Genomic DNA, 15943 nt, shown 5'->3' on the forward strand with positions numbered 1-15943 from the left:
GTCTACTGCACTGTGTTTGCTTTCTTTGCTTGCTAACAGTGACACAGCATCTGGCCTGCTGCCCTGTTGGGCCTATGCTTGTTGGGGCCAGTGGGTCTGGAGGCAGCTTGTTTATTCTAAGACAGTGAAACGCATGTCTTTGTGACCACTGTTTGTCCACTTTTGTTCAGTGCTGTCTGGTAGGGGGCTGTGTGATGAAGCAGTATGCTGAGGTTAGCACAGTAATATAAGCTCCATAGGGATAGAGAAGACTTCTGTCTTGTTTTCACTCTATCTCCAGGGGCCAGAACATACTCTAAGAGGTTCAGGAAATCCATGTTGAATGAATGATTAAATGAATGAATGATTAAATGAGTGAATGGTAAAGTGTAAGCTCTGCATAGACTGCCAGTGTTGCAGAAATTAGAAATTATAACAAAACCAATTAAAATTTAAAAACCACAATTTGATCTTTCTTCAATGCAGAAATCCCTTCATGAGCTTTGACTTTGTCACATACATTAGTATAAACATGAATCATCAATTATCTATGTATGCACAGAAGTCTTTTTTTTTTTTTTTTCAGAAGTCTTTTTAACGTAATGCCAAGTAAAGCAAATTTTATGGTATTACTCTTCAACAGGATGGTGCCATAGCAGTATAAAATACTGATGTCATTAATAATGCTAATTGTGAATTAAGTTAAACTTGTTTCTGCTAGTTATTCTGTTACTGAGGGTCTCAAGCACAGTCATGTCCTTGAGGTTGAATTCCTAGTTCTTAGTCAATTACAGCAACACATGTAGCTTGTTTCATAGAAGCTAAAGGGAAACTTGGCAGTATGTCTAGGACTCACCCAGATGTAACTGTTAGAAATAGGTAAAGCAGCCTAAGCCCAGAAATGCAGCAAGTTAACAAAGAAGCAACAGCCCATTGAAACCTACCAGCCCTGAGGTCCTTGCTGTGCCATGGTGGCTCTACACTCACCCTTTAACCTTTCTGAGTCCCATCTTCCTTATGAGTGCATTGTAGAGAATACCTATGGGATAGTGCTATTTTAAGACCTAACTTAATTTACATGAAGCATCTGCAATTGGTTCCTGATACATGTTAGGATATTAGTGAAAAACAACAACAAACGCATGTGCAAATTCACACGCGTAAGATAAAAGCAGTGCACACACATAGAATAATGGATCTTCAGCTACATAGGACCCTTCCACTCATACTAATCCTAACACATTTTAATGCAGTTTTCACCTGTTTCCTTCCCTTCACATCCAACTGTAATTCCTTGGTTCCTCAGTCCCTTTCCCAATCCAGATATAGTCAGCGCTGCCTCTTGCACATGTCCGTATAAGTAACGAAGCAAAGCTAGAGAAAAGCCACAAAATTGGGAAGATTGGTTTCAGTTTAAATTGATAGTCTTAAATCTTAGACTTGAAACTCTAGTAGGCACAGTCATTCTCACTGTGCTTCTCTCGTAGCTTCAATTATTCACTTTTCTGGATGATTACTTCATATTTCTCTTTTGCAACATATCCTACTCCCTCTCATCTCCCTGAATTTATGACACTTGATTGCAAATACAGAGGCCGAAAAGGCTGGAATTCATTCATCTTCCTCTAGGTGAACACCTTCTCGTGCCTTTTCTCAGAGGGAAGGAGCTGCCCTGATCTTGTCCCTATGCCAGGCTGGCTGACCTCTGAGCTTTCCATCCCCATCCTTTGGTCTTCCCGGAGACCCCCCACCCTTCACCCTCCTTGTTGGCCTTTTCTACTGGGGAGAGAGTATTTTGTCCTCTAGAATTAATTACCACGTGGTATTATTTAACATTTCCTTTTGTTTACAGTTGTTGGCAAGCAGAAATTTTAATATAACTATTCTGGCTGAAGAGTTAATATTTCGATATTTGTCTGATGAGCTCTCTGATAGGAAGAGAATTTATGATGAAGAAATGACAGAACTGTCAAAGTAAGTCCTCATGTGGTACGTACTTGGTCTTAAGTTCAGATTAAAGGAAATACTTGCATTCATAGCTTTATCTCAGGTTTTTCCCCCCTTGGCAGAGAAATTAGTACTTAAAAAAGAAAAAAAATTAATTGTGGAGTTTATGGAAATTTAATTGAAAGGGGTAATAAGAAGTATTTCAAAAGTGTGTCTTCATGGGGCCCTTGGGTGGCTCGGTTGGTTAAGTGTGTGACTCTTGATCTCAGCTTGGGTCTAGATCTCGGGGTCATGAGTTCAATCCCCATGTTGGGCCCCATGCTGAGTATGGAGACCACTTTAAAAAAATGTGTCTTCAGAGGATTAGGTAGTTGCTTTTTGTATTGGAATAAGTGGTACTAAATTTTTCAGAGTTGAAAAGGCACAGTATATGGAAACAGGAGGGAGAACAGGTTTACCTCTGGAGGTAGGCTTGACAGTTGCTTTTATCTTTTAAAATGAGCAAAATTGTGTGTTGTAGCAACCTTTAACTATTAAGGTCTTATAATTCTTCCACTCTTTTCCTCTCACTTCCTTTGATTACTGTGTAATTTTTGCTTTTGTCAGAACTTTTTTCTCCTTTTCCTTTTATATTTTTTGAGGTAAAATTGATGCATAACATTATATTTGATATTTCTATATATTGCAAAATGATCACCACAATAAGTCTTAACATCCATTACTATACATAGTTAACAATTTTTTTCTTTTGTTAGAAAAAGAACTTTTAAGATCTGTTCTCTTAGCATCTTTCAAATATGCAATGCAGTATTATTAACTATTGTCACCATGCTGTGTGTTATATCCCCAGGACTTATATTTATTTTGCAGCTGGAAGCTTGTACTTTCCACCCCCTTCACCCAATTCATCCACCACCACCCCCACCTCAGCCTCTGGCAACCAACAGTCTTTTTATCTCACTTAGCATAGTGCCCTCAGGGTCATCAGAATTTTTTCTTAGCATGGTCCTAAGCTATCACTTTTTCTAAGTCCATGAATACAATTCAGCAGTTCTGTTTCATCAAATTAAATAAGACAGGCTTGGCAGGAAACCTGGTGAGCTGAGAACTTTTTCTTAAGGTGGTCCTTGGTTTCCTTTTCCCACTAAAGACCAAGACAGGCCTGAGGGTTTTATTTTGTAAATGACAGAATTGAGGTTGGCTTTTGCTATTTTATAGGGACTAATATTGCTTTCTGCTTCTAACTGCTCCTCCTCCTAAGTTTACATTTTCCTTCACCCAACAGTCTGACCAGAGATGTCCCCATCTTTGTGTGTGCCATGGCCTTCCCTACCGTCCCGTGTCCACTTCATGTCTTTGAGCCCCGCTATCGGCTTATGATAAGAAGATGCATGGAAACTGGCACCAAACGGTTTGGCATGTGTCTCTCTGCTGAGCATGCAGGGTAAGAATTGTCAGCATTCAGAGGGTCCTAAGTAAATACATGACTTGTTACTTTTCTCAAAGAATAATTTAAGATGATGTTGAAAACTTCCAGTGGCTCCCATTACATGACGAGGTATAAGTCTGAGGCCATCCTTGATGTGACTCCAGACTTCTTTCTAGTCTCACCTCCTGTTCCTTTGTTTCAGACATTATACTTGCTAGCCCATACCATATTATTTGCCTTTCTCTAAATACAATTCATATTCATACTTCCATGCTTCTCTCTGCCTATAATTCCCTTCTAGTTCATCATCATACAAACAAATCTAGTCTAACTTTTAAAGTCTAAAAAATTTGCTAAAAAAATAAAAAAAACCTCCATCTACACAGCCAAATTTCAATCTTATAAAAACCACAGCCCTAAGTTTTTACCTCTTTTCATTTTACATCAGATTGGCAGGTGGCTCCCCTCCATGGCTGCTCTGGGGACTCTGGGGACTCTGGGTCCTTCCCATCTGTGGGCTTCCTTATCCTCTAGGGCTGTCATTACTGCTTGGTTATGATGAGGTCACTACATGCAAGTTCTAGCTGGTGGAAGAGGCACAAATGCTCTAAAAGGATTCTGGAAAAACAGATACACATCACTATTGCTCATACCTACTGCAAAGAAGGCTGGAAATTGTAGCCCACGGATGTGCCCAGGAAGGAAGGGAGAATGGACATGTGGGACCATCCACTAGTTTCTACCATATATACTTAGGAACACATCTTTTTAAAGATATGTGCAGGACCTTCATGGAAAAAATTCTACAGCTTTATTGAAAAATATTCAGGAAGATCTAAATAAATAGAGAGAAATACCATATCCATGGATGGATGCATTGACTTCCATGTCACAGAAATGTCAGTTTTACCCAAATACATCTACAAATCTAAAGTAGTTTTCAGTCAACATTACAAGAGGGATTTTTTCATGAAATTGTTTAAGCTGATTTTATAATTACGGAAAAACAAAAGACCGAGGTCACGATAGTTTTGAAGAAATCAGCAGTAAGATGGGAGAACACTGCTGTAATAAACTCAGAAGCCCTAATAAGTAGACCACTGAAACAGAATAGGGAGATACAAAACAGAACCACTCATATATGGACCCATATTTACATACAAGTTTGTGAGAAAAAGCAAGCTGCTCACTTTAGAAAATTTGTGGGCAGCCCAAGTGATACAATATTTTCTCTGCCTTGTACCATATACACAAATTAACACATGTTATTTACATTCTCTATGTGAAAAACAATCTATAAAATTTTTACGAGAAAACACTGGAAACTATAATTAGGAAAAGGAAAAGTTTTTTTTTTTTTAAAGATTTTATTTATTTATTCATGAGAATACACAGAGAGGAGAGAGAGAGAGAGAGAGGCAGAGACACAGGCAGAGGGAGAAGCAGGCTCCATGCAGGGAGCCTGATGTGAGACTCGATCCCGGGTCTCCAGGATCACACCCTGAGCTGCAGGCGGCGCTAAACTGCTGAGCCACCAGGGCTGCCTGGAAGAGATTTTTTTAAATACAAGATTCTGAGAGTGCATCACATAGAGGAAGAGATTAATAAATTTTAATGTATTAAAATTTGATTCATCAAAAGCAGAGTGAGAAACCAAGTTCCAGAAATTCTGCTTCCATGAAGGATACAGAACACTAAGAAGGGCATTATCCAGATAAACTATAGAACATAAGTCTCTTCAACTTGTTGGTGAGCAGAGGTTGCTCAGAGTAAGTGAGGAAAGGCAAGTCCTACCATGGAGAACAGTAGACAAAAGCATGGCTCACCTGTGGCAAAGGCCAGGAGAAGGAGACATGCAAGTGTGTAGGAAGAATTCAGCTAATTTTTTGGGGCCATGTTCTGATGGCCTCATGAGAGTCCAGATGTCCTGAGAGTTATAGCTGTAAAGGAAATTTGCATTCATTCACAAGTTCTTGTCCATAGACAGGACAGTATGCTCTTTGGAAAGACAGTTTCCACAGCTGAGCCAGGCTTTGAAGGAGCAACCATTTGAAGGCATTTGTCTGCCGATAGCTGGGGCAGTAAGTCTTCCTTTGAAGATCTTCAGGGTACCTCCGCCCATGCCCTGGTTATGGGTAAGATAGCCCCGTTCAATAAGCAGAAAGAGAGTTTTCGGAGAGATCCAGGTAGAGGTGTCCAGCCTTACAGGCCTGTGTGTGACTTGAGAACTGTCACTTAAAGTTAGCTTGAAGTAAGTAATGAAGTTGTTCATTCACTTTAAAATTAGATAGGGTTAGGCTCAGGTCTCAGCTCGAAATCTTACTGTGGCCTTACATAAGTTATTTGACTTTTTTTAAACCTTCCTGTTTTGGAGGAGCTTGACTGAGTACATACTATAAACTCCACGTGGTGCTTGACATGTAATAGGCACGATCAGTGTCCTCAGGAAGCAGACAAGAGTTCAGAGAGCAAGAGTGGGTAAGATCACATGGAATAGTTTGGGAGTGAGGATGCCACCCTGGGTGACCTCTGTGTGTGAGGGACATGTGGAGGAGGGAGGCAAGCTGTGAAGAGCTGGTCACAGCTGATCAGAGAGAACGGCAGAGAGCAGCAGTGGGGGTTGACTCAGTGACAGATCAGCAGGCTCATGGCAGGGTTATTTGTGACTTCCAGTGGTAGAGTCAGAGGCCTGATGGGAAGCAGAAGATGAAGCAGTGACTGTAGATGACTTTCCATAGCGGTTGCTAGGGAGGACAGAGTTGGCCAGCAGCAGTGGAAATGGGGGAGGAGGGAGCAGAATCTGTGAATGATATGGGAGCTTGGATATACCTTGTGCTGTGTGTACCCCCTGCTGGTGCCCAGACCACGATGATTCTTTCTCCACCTCTTGAGTCTTTCCAAACCACTAGCTTGTTTGAGCAACCAAGGCACAAGGGCCTTTCCCGTCCAGCCCTCCCTCTGCAGCCCTTGCACACCCTATGTTTCACATTAACAGAAGGAACCTCTGCCAGTGTCTCTTAGACAAAATAAGCTTGCTGGTCTCATGTGGAGACAACCATTTGTTTTTGTTTTTTTTTTTTGGATCTTCTGCATTTTTCAAATCAGTCATTTCTCCCAATTGTCCTGTCAGAATTTCAGAGTATGGCTGCATGCTGGAGATTAAGGATGTCAGAACATTTCCTGATGGGAGTTCGGTTGTGGATGCCATTGGAATAAGTCGATTCAGAGTCCTAAGCCACCGTCACAGAGATGGCTATAACACAGCCGACATTGAATATCTTGAAGATGAAAAGGTGAGGTTTATTTTACTGCTGCATTGTTTAGAGGTCACTCACCTTGGTTCCCTCTGCGTAGTGGAAAAACTTGGTCGGATTTTTATTGACAGTATTACTTACATCCTCCCCAATTCAGCATTTTGTTACTTATTACCTCACTGGATTTTTCACCTGAGTTGGAGCTGGTGGAAACATCTCCTAAAAAAAAATTACCTTACTGCTGCACATTTGAAATGCCTTTGTGATTTGTTGTCTTGGTGTTCTATCTGCAGACTATCTGCAGAGGGCCATACAAACTATCTGCAAACTATCTGCAGAGGGCCATATAGTCAATACTATAGACTTTGCAGGTCATACAGCCCCTGTTGCAACTACTCAGCCCTGCCATTGTAGCACTGAAGCAGCCATAGGCATTATGTAAATTAGTTGGCATAATTGGTTTCCAGTGAAACGCTACTTACATAAACATACAATGAACAGGATTTGACTTGTGGGTAGTAGTCCATCCCTGTTCTAGATACTCGTATTAGTGCAGAATGAGATATAGTACAAAAAATGGTGCTTAAAAATAGCTTCTTAAGCCCAATATAAAAGGTTTGGATCTCTTACCCCTTAAGAAATATTGATATGCCTAATGGAAATATCAGAACCCATATTTTGACAGATTAACAAAATGTTTTCAAGGGATTCTTGAAAAGACGGGTACAAAGATGTCCCTAGCAGACATATTCATTAGTGGCCAAGACCAAGAAATAGTGCAGATGCTCATCAGCAGAGGAATGGATAAACAAACTGTAGTGTATTTATACAATGGAATACTACTTGGCAGTAAAAACGAAGGAACTGCTGACATAGTACAACGTGGAACAATCTTCTAGGTCTCTCAGTGAACACCTGTCTTAGCGTGATGCCAAGCCAAGGGAGCCAGACTCACAACCTCACATGATATGTGGCTCCATTTATATACTCCAGGACCAGGCATCACTTGTCTCTGGTGTTGGAGGGCAGACACTGGCTGGGGGTGGGGATGTTGTAACTGACTAGAGAGGGGATGGGAGGGCTATTGTGGGTGATGGAAATATTCTCTCTCCTGTTTAGGATCGTGATCCCACTAGTGTGTACGGCTGACAGTACTTTAAGCCAACCATTAAGATCTATGCATTTTCTGTATGTAAATTATCTTGCAAGAAAAACATTACCACCATTTAGAAAGAGGAAATCCTTGGAATTACTGTATCCCTCTTTTGAATTCTTTGGTTCACATTTAGAAAGATGGAAAGTGAGTCTTCAGCTGTCTGACATCACACTGGAAGTCGCTGTGGGGACAGTGATGTCCATTCGTGATGCCCCTGAGGAGAGCTACCCCGCAGCAGCGCCAGCACTGTCTCTTTTCTGGCTGCTGGTTCTGGCTCCTGGTCATCCTCAGGACCAGGGAGGGGAGTGTAAAGAGTGTGACAGAATGGGATTGTTCTCAGGGTCTCTCTGCTGATAAGAGGGTTTACTGACTCTTGATTTGGATGGTGATTGTTAGTGGTATATATGTTTAAAATGAGAGCTTACATGGCTACAACATGAAATAATTTTGGTGTTTTTTAAAAAACAGAAAATTCTCTACTACTTGTATTTAATTTGTATAAGTCAAATTGAGAATGGTTGTATGCATTATCATCGAATTCCTCAGTTTACCCTAGTTTTCAGAGATCCTGGAATTTTATAACCAGAAAGGACCAGAATGGTTTATCCCCATTTTATAGATGAAAAAACTCTACCCTCAGGGGGCTGTGTGACTGGCTCATGAGAATCAGCAGTGAAGCCAGAACACACCTGGATCCCTGGCTTCCCCAACCCAGTGCTTTTCCCACTCGGTGTTCCTGAGTAGGACTGGGACATACTTAAACTGAGTGACTTGGCACCGAGAAGCAAAGCATGGTAAATCTAAAGCGGCAGGGCTTCCTGCTGCATAAGGCTAATGTAGGGAATGTGTGGTGACGGTAACATGTTTTTTGGAATATAGTTTGATGATATGGAATACAATATTTTAAATGTCTCACTCTTTAATTTGGCAATTCTTCTTCTAGGAAACTATCCTGAGGGAATGATAGCCCCTTCTCTTACCACCACCACCAAAATTTCTTAAAAAACACTCACTTTTGCATAAATACTTATATTGCTGTGTTATTTTTAAATAGATCTTATCTGAATGGTGGAGTAAATTCTCAAATATAGATTTGCATGTAGCCAGTGAAAATTAGTCATAGTAACATGGGATTTATGTATACGTGGTTAAGAGAAAAATCAGGGTGATATAGACGGGGTGGATAGATCTTCCCTATGTAAGAGAAGTAGAGATTTGTGTGGTTGGGCATATAGTATGTTCTAAAACACAAATGAATCATCTAAATGCCACGAGTTCACATAGCAAATGCAGCAGACATCAGTACGTTCACATGTAAGAGTGGATTCCTTTCTCCTTGATCAGGTGGAAGGACCAGCATATGAAGAACTCACCAGTCTTCACGATTCTGTTTACCAACAGTCAGTTTCCTGGTTTACTTCACTTCAGGATCACATGAAAGAACAAATTTTAAGCCATTTTGGGTTAATGCCAGACAGGGAATCTGAACCTCAGGTATATTCTCCTTATTTATTTTATAATGCTCTTATTTGCTGCTGTAATGTGTTAAGACATACTATTCTGCTGGAAAATTAGGCAGTACTATGCCGCATACTCCATTATGCTCACTTATGAACCGATTCATTCATCGAGAGCCCAGAGAAGCACCTAACAGAGTAGCATGTGCCTTTTTGAGCAAAACAGTCAGTGCTTTCTGATTAATGTACTGCATAAAAGTAATTTCTTTTCTATCGGAAATGAATTTGTTCTGATTGGCTGTTACCTTTAGTACTTTCACTTCTCTCACCAACTATTTCAGTCAGCTGTTTAAATCTTATAATTTAGGGATGCCTGGGTGGCTCAGTGGTTGAGCATCTGCCTTCGGCTCAGTCATGATCCTGGAGGTCCTGGGATCTAGTCCTGCATCAAGCTCCCTGCTTCTCCCTGTGTCTCAGTCTCTTTCTCTGTGTCTCTCATGAATAAATAAATAAAATCTTAACAAAATAAATCTTCTGATTTAGAGAGTAATAATCTTTGTACATTAGCATGAATGCTCTATGTTTTACACATAATATTGCCTTGTGCCTAAGAAACAGGTGTTGAATAAATGAAGAGAAAAATCTAGCTCTGGGTAAACGAGAAGCCTTCCTGCCCTCTGTCCAATGTGGCCTCCTTGGGTGCTCTGCAAGGATGCTTTTAGTGAAGCTGGCTCTTCAGGCAGAGTGTGGCTTCAGGCTGTGAAGCAGTTCTAAGTGCAAATGAATCCCCTCCTCCTCCAGATGACCGCCAGGCAGGAATGGCTTAGGCTCATAGCTGAGAGTATGTAGTTCCTTCTACTATACATGCTCACCTGTCTCATAGAGAAAGCAGAGCTGGAGGACCAGCTTTCAGCAGATCGGGGGGAAGGTGAAATGTCCTTTATATTTCTCCCATCCATTTTTAGGTTCTTTTTCTGTCTCTCGAGGACTTCTGTCTTGTCCCCGCCCCCCATCCGAATTATGTATCTTCCAAACTCATGACTGTCCTGTCCTTGAAGCCAAAAATTGTCCCAAATATGATACTCCCAATCTTTCAGTAGAATCTTTCTCCTCTTAAGCTAAGGTGACTCCAGAGTCCACCCTCTGTAGTTCCCAGTGGGATTCTGTATACCTTTGGGGTGGAATTGGAGGAGAATCCAAGACAGGAAACAGGGAGGCCTGGATATTGTGGTTCTTAATGCCAGGAATACTGAGAACAACTTTATGACCAACTTTGCTTAGAGCTCAATCCAGAATTGTGTGTTTTGGTATGTGAAATTAAGGCTGTCAGCTTAATAACTCTTATATAGTTAATTCATGGTGATTAACAATAATTCATACATAGATGTTGCATCTATATGTGTACATTCATCACATAGATATTGGAAGCATTATAATACCCAGACTTATACACATATTTTTTGCCTTCCTAATATTGAACTTTCTAAAGTGCATTTAAAACTTAAAAAACAATAACACAGAACATTGGAAATAGAGGTGAAAATGTATGGTGTCCTCTTCTGACTGATATATACTCACAACTAGAGCTTTGAGAGAACAGAAGCAAATAATTCGTGAAATTTCCCTGTGGAAGATACTTCTCATTGCAAGCTGTATATTTTGACTTCTCCCATATTTAAATGTGTAACAGGAATGTAAACTTTGTATGTCAAGGGCTGAATGGATGGAAAGTTGACCTAAAAGACAAAGTGGCATTTAATTCTTCCTCATAACTTTTTGGTGAAACACAAGGACAGTATCGGGGAAGAGACTTGTATTTTAGATGATAATTTTGTTTTGCTTTCATTTCTTTTTCAGAGTAACCCTAGTGGTCCTGCATGGTCCTGGTGGATCCTGGCAGTGTTGCCATTGGAGCGCAAGGCTCAGCTGGCTATTCTTGGCATGATCTCACTTAAAGAGCGTCTGCTTGCCATTCGGCGAATATTGGTCATCATCACTCGTAAGATGAATAGTCGGCAGGAGCTGGTTAATAGCAGGGAGAGAAATAATTGATTTTTTCTGGGAGCCCTTGTACATTTTTGAGGAGTGCTAGGCATGGACGAGTAGCATCCCATTCATCATGCTTTGTAATGTGCTTGTTGATAGGGTTGCAAAATGGAACATTTAGCAAACATTGACTCCTACTGAAATGTTAAAAGTCTGTGCCTGGTGGAACCTGACTGTGTACAAGGTTAGTGTGAAGTTTGAACAGAGCCTTTGGTTGGAAAAGAACCTAAGAGAATCTCTTTGAAGCAGATGCTCTACTTTGTAGTTCGCTAACAGCAGAGAACACCACAGATGGTTGAGGAGTGGTTTAGGTTTTGCAAGAAAGAAGGACTCCCTCCCCAGTAAAGTATTTTGCTACACCAGATGGAAACAGCATGCTTTAGTGGCTAGACAGTAAGGGGGAAACCACATTTTTATCTAGAAGCAGATTTCTCAGTGCACAGGCTAACGGAAAATGCACTTAGGCTTTGTGTGTCACTGTGAAGTTGTCTGTGAAATTGAGGAATCAAACTGTTGTCCAGTGCAGGAGCCAAAATTAGTCCTCACCCAAGAAGTAGTAGCTGCCGGATAGAACTGTGTTTTGTGTCCTGCAGTAGTTCAGGTGTTATACATTGCATGTTGTAATCAAATGAACGTCAGAATACACAAAGGTGTACCTTGGATATAGAAAATCTGAGAACAGTATGGTGACTTAAGGATACATATTTATACACACTCAATGAAGAGTGAGCAAAAGTTAGCTAAAACTGTACATGCATTAGGATGTCAAACATAGTCAAATTAGTGCAAAAAAAAATAAAAACCTCCTTGAAAGCATAACCCTATCTCATTAAATTGGTAGATACAAAAAAAAAAAAATTGGTAGATAGAAAGCATTGAGAAAATAGCCCTCTTTCTAATGGATTTGCATTGGAAATTAGGCCCATCAGTAATTTGAGTTTACCATCCACCCACTCATATATGAAGATATTAAAAAGCTCATGTGGAATGGGAATTTATCTATTCCAGGAAAACCTATCAGGACAATATGCAAGAAGAGGGAGATGGTTATGGAATGTAAATATTCGGCAAGTTTTTCCTCCATCCTCAACCTAAAAATTGGCTTTGTGTCTTTTGAAAAGAAGTTGTAGAAGTGATAAGACCTGGTGTTATCTGTTAAAGAACCATATAATGACAACTTCAACCTCTAACAGATGTTGGTAGTATTAATTGAAATAACCACTTGAACCTGAGATACTGAATTGTCCTCACTGGCCTAACCAGCTGGTGTGTTGAGTTGGCTTCTTGGTATATGCTGTGGATTGTCTTAACTAAAAGATGATGAGAACCAGACCAGGGAATAAATCACAGTTTTAAGTTTCTCTTTATTCATTCAAGGTATATGATATTTGAATTTTAACAAATATATTTCATAATGTCAAAAGTTGGTTGTTTATCAATCCATCAAGCATTTTATTAGAAAGACTCTATGATTGTATTTTGTTTTCATTGGAGTTTTCAAGCTAAAGCTCAGTTCCATTATGGGAGTGAGAAAATACTATTCTTGTGTAACTTAGTCATAAAGAGAAAATGTGAAAGTATTTCCAGTCAGATGTTTCTAGTGCCTCACTTATTGCAAATCTCAAATTTCATCTTGAACATGGTTTAAAAGCTGTTTGGCCAAGTGATTTTTAAACTATTTTATTGATTCATGTGTTAATGACAATATCCAGCAGTTTTAGGCTGTGTATCCTAAGCTGATCATCTAAAAGAAAGCAAAACTGTATCTAATATGTGAGAGGACCTTTCTTAGGAATGGTTCATGAAAATAGGTATGTACTGACCATTCTCTTTCTTTTTCTTTTGGAGAATCTTTCCTACCCTGAAACCATATCATTGCTGTTTCCATCTGGGAATATGTAAAATAACCACATTGTAATCATAGTTTCTCCAGGAGCTTTCCTGAAGTTAAGTCTCTGTGCTCAGAGTACCAGGGCTTCTCCTGTACCCATTGGATGCTGTTACTTTCTCAGTCTTACTCCTGATATGTCATAACTGGCACAGATCTCTGACCAGAGCTATAACGTATCTCTTCCTAATTATGTCTGCCTCTTTCTGAGTTGTCTTCTCATTCTGAGTATTCTGGTGTAAAAGCCTGTTTGTCAGTAATGATGTAAATAGAGCAGCAAAACTTTCTGTTGTCTTTGTCTTTTGACACCCAAGGGAATGGACTGTGACTACTTCATGCTCTGTTGAGCATCTAGTGTCTACCTAAAGCAGAGCAGGAGCAGATGGCTACTTCGTGAGCACTTAGATGGCATTCTTTTTTAAAAAGATTTTATTTATTTCTTTGAGAGAGAATATGTGTGCACGAGAGCGTGAGCAGGGAGATAAGGAGAGAGGGAGAAGCAGACTCTCCCTGAACAGGGAGCCCATTGTAGGGCTCGATGCCAGGACCCTGGGATTATGACCTGAGCCTAAGGCAGACACTTAACTGACTGAGCCACCCAGGTACCTCTCAGATGACATTCTTTCTCAGGAAGTTGGACCAGGGAAATAATATCTCAAGTCATATTATGAGAGAAGCTTCCTTTTACAAATTTAAGGAAGCCTAAACTCTAGTTTGCTCATTTTGCTACTAATTTAGCTAAAGCAGTAGAACAGCTCCCCTCCACACACACACCTCTTTTCTGTCATGGAGATGTCATGTCTAATATTTCTCAGAAAATAAGATCTCATTCAGAGTCAGAACATTCAAGTTTAATTTTACTGAAAATGTTCCAACACTAACGGTCTAGTTGCATCAGAATAAAAACAGAATCTACTTAGAGTAATAATAACAGTGTGGAGGAGTAATTTTTCTTCTTTAAGTATAGTACTTGAAGTACATTCTGTACACTCTGTTAGGTATTTTTCCATTTCAGTCTCCTAAGTGGCTTGACTCATAATTCCATCCCTGCCTACGTCTCTGAAATACAGCTGATATCCTGATGGGCAGTATGCTGAAAGCTCATGAGATTTTTAGGGTATCACATTCCCTGTGTTTGCTCATCTTCAGAATGTTAGAATACTTTTTAAAGTTCTGAATTAAATTTTTTAAAAATTTTAAGATTTATCCATGCAACCACAATAAGTGGTTCATAACCAGTTCATGTGCCAACTTTTGGAAGTGTTATCCCATTTTATAACCCTAAAGGTGTCCTTTCTTCTCTTAAGCATCACCCCCCTACCTCCCATATCAAAAGACACCAAGATTGTTTAGTGAATTGTATCTCAACTAGTAACACATATCAGGTCTTACTACAGGACTTTTGAATCATCAGGGAACAAAATTATAGATGGTAGAATTACCATGAACTGTGATATTATCATTTTGTCCTAAAATTATTTGAAAACTGGCAGTTGTTACAATCAAAATACTCCATTGCCTGACCTGGCTGTATTACATAGAAGTCATTATGGCTTTTACATTGTACTCATCTGTTTCTTCTTCCTTTCTCCTTTTATGTATCTACTTTGGTAGATACCACTCCTTAAAATTTAGATGCTATCTGTCAAATAATGTGACAGATATGAGGAAGAAAAAGCATTAGGAGGGAAAATAAATGTGAGTGGTTTTTGTTTGTTTAAGGCATGGGTTTTTATTTTTTCTAAATACCCCTATGGAATAGGGTAGAGAGGTCCCCATCTTCATTCTCAGCATGGATGCCAGTGGCAGCTTGCAGAAAAAAAGTTATTTGTCTGTAGCTCTGCCCCTACTAAAAGACCCTGTTCTGATTCTATAGTTCATCAAAACTAAAACCAGGGAGGCTAGATCTGAATGAGTAGGGTGAGCTATGCAAGTCATGTGGGAAAAATTGAACCCTGATTGTTGCCCAGTATCACCTCATCCCTACTAGGACTAATGTTTCATTCTGAGGCATTGCCTTCTGACTTGTGGGAGATCTTTCCACTTTGCAGCTCCTTGCCTTAACTTCACCTTAACTTTGGCCTTTCAACTGCTAAAAAAAATGTACCCAAATCTGCTTTTAGTCAAATAGCTTTTAGTAGTGTATCGGCTTTTGGGTGAACATTAGCATATTGAATTAGAATATTGCAGTAGCATAAACTACTGAAGAAATTCAAGTGCCCCCATGGTGGGTGGACTAGTTGGGACATTAGCTCCGATTTGTGCCCAAGACTTAACTTCTAAAGTTGCCAGAGAGGTCCATGGCATTGAAAGGAAAATTCATTGCTACTCATATTTCCCCTAGAAATGACAGGCATGCACTTAGGGCCGCATGGGGAAACACCAGAGCCACAAGGCAGAGGCAGGAGTGAGGGGAAGAGCCCTTACTGTGTTTTGGCAGGAAACACCAGGCAGGGCAGTGGAAACAGCTTAGGACTGTCTAGTTTGGATGATGGTGGTGGACTCTGGATTATAAGGGTGGGATCTACTTGTCTGGTAGTGAGCCCTGGGTGATTAAGGCCAAGGACTCTTTTCTCCTAGACTGTAAGAGCCAGACAAAGAAGGTGGCTCAGAGTTTAGGCTCTGGACTGGTTAATTCTCATATGAAAGGTATGCTTGTGGGCCCTTTGCTTCTTCTGAATGACCAGCCCAAGACCAAGACCAGCCTAAGACCAGCCCTTGGTCTCCTCAGCCGGTGAGGCCCCCAAGCTGTCAAAATATCATACTTCTTAAACACATGATTAATAC

General features: G+C 40.2%; 1 protein-coding gene across 2 annotated transcripts in view; it reads left to right on the forward strand.

The window, feature by feature from the left end:
• Positions 1-12854, forward strand: part of LONRF2 (LON peptidase N-terminal domain and ring finger 2) — a 33740-nt gene extending 20886 nt beyond the window's left edge. For both annotated transcript variants that reach the window (XM_041757298.1, XM_041757299.1), the window contains exons 8-12: positions 1832-1953; positions 3212-3370; positions 6486-6648; positions 9110-9259; positions 11080-12854. In XM_041757298.1, coding sequence (XP_041613232.1) covers positions 1832-1953; positions 3212-3370; positions 6486-6648; positions 9110-9259; positions 11080-11274 — 789 coding nt within the window. In that variant the 3' untranslated portion in view covers positions 11275-12854. The remainder of the gene's footprint in view (positions 1-1831; positions 1954-3211; positions 3371-6485; positions 6649-9109; positions 9260-11079) is intronic.
• Positions 12855-15943: the final 3089 nt, after the last annotated feature.

Source organism: Vulpes lagopus, chromosome 5 (assembly GCF_018345385.1).
Source record: "Vulpes lagopus strain Blue_001 chromosome 5, ASM1834538v1, whole genome shotgun sequence".
NCBI lineage: Eukaryota > Metazoa > Chordata > Mammalia > Carnivora > Canidae > Vulpes > Vulpes lagopus.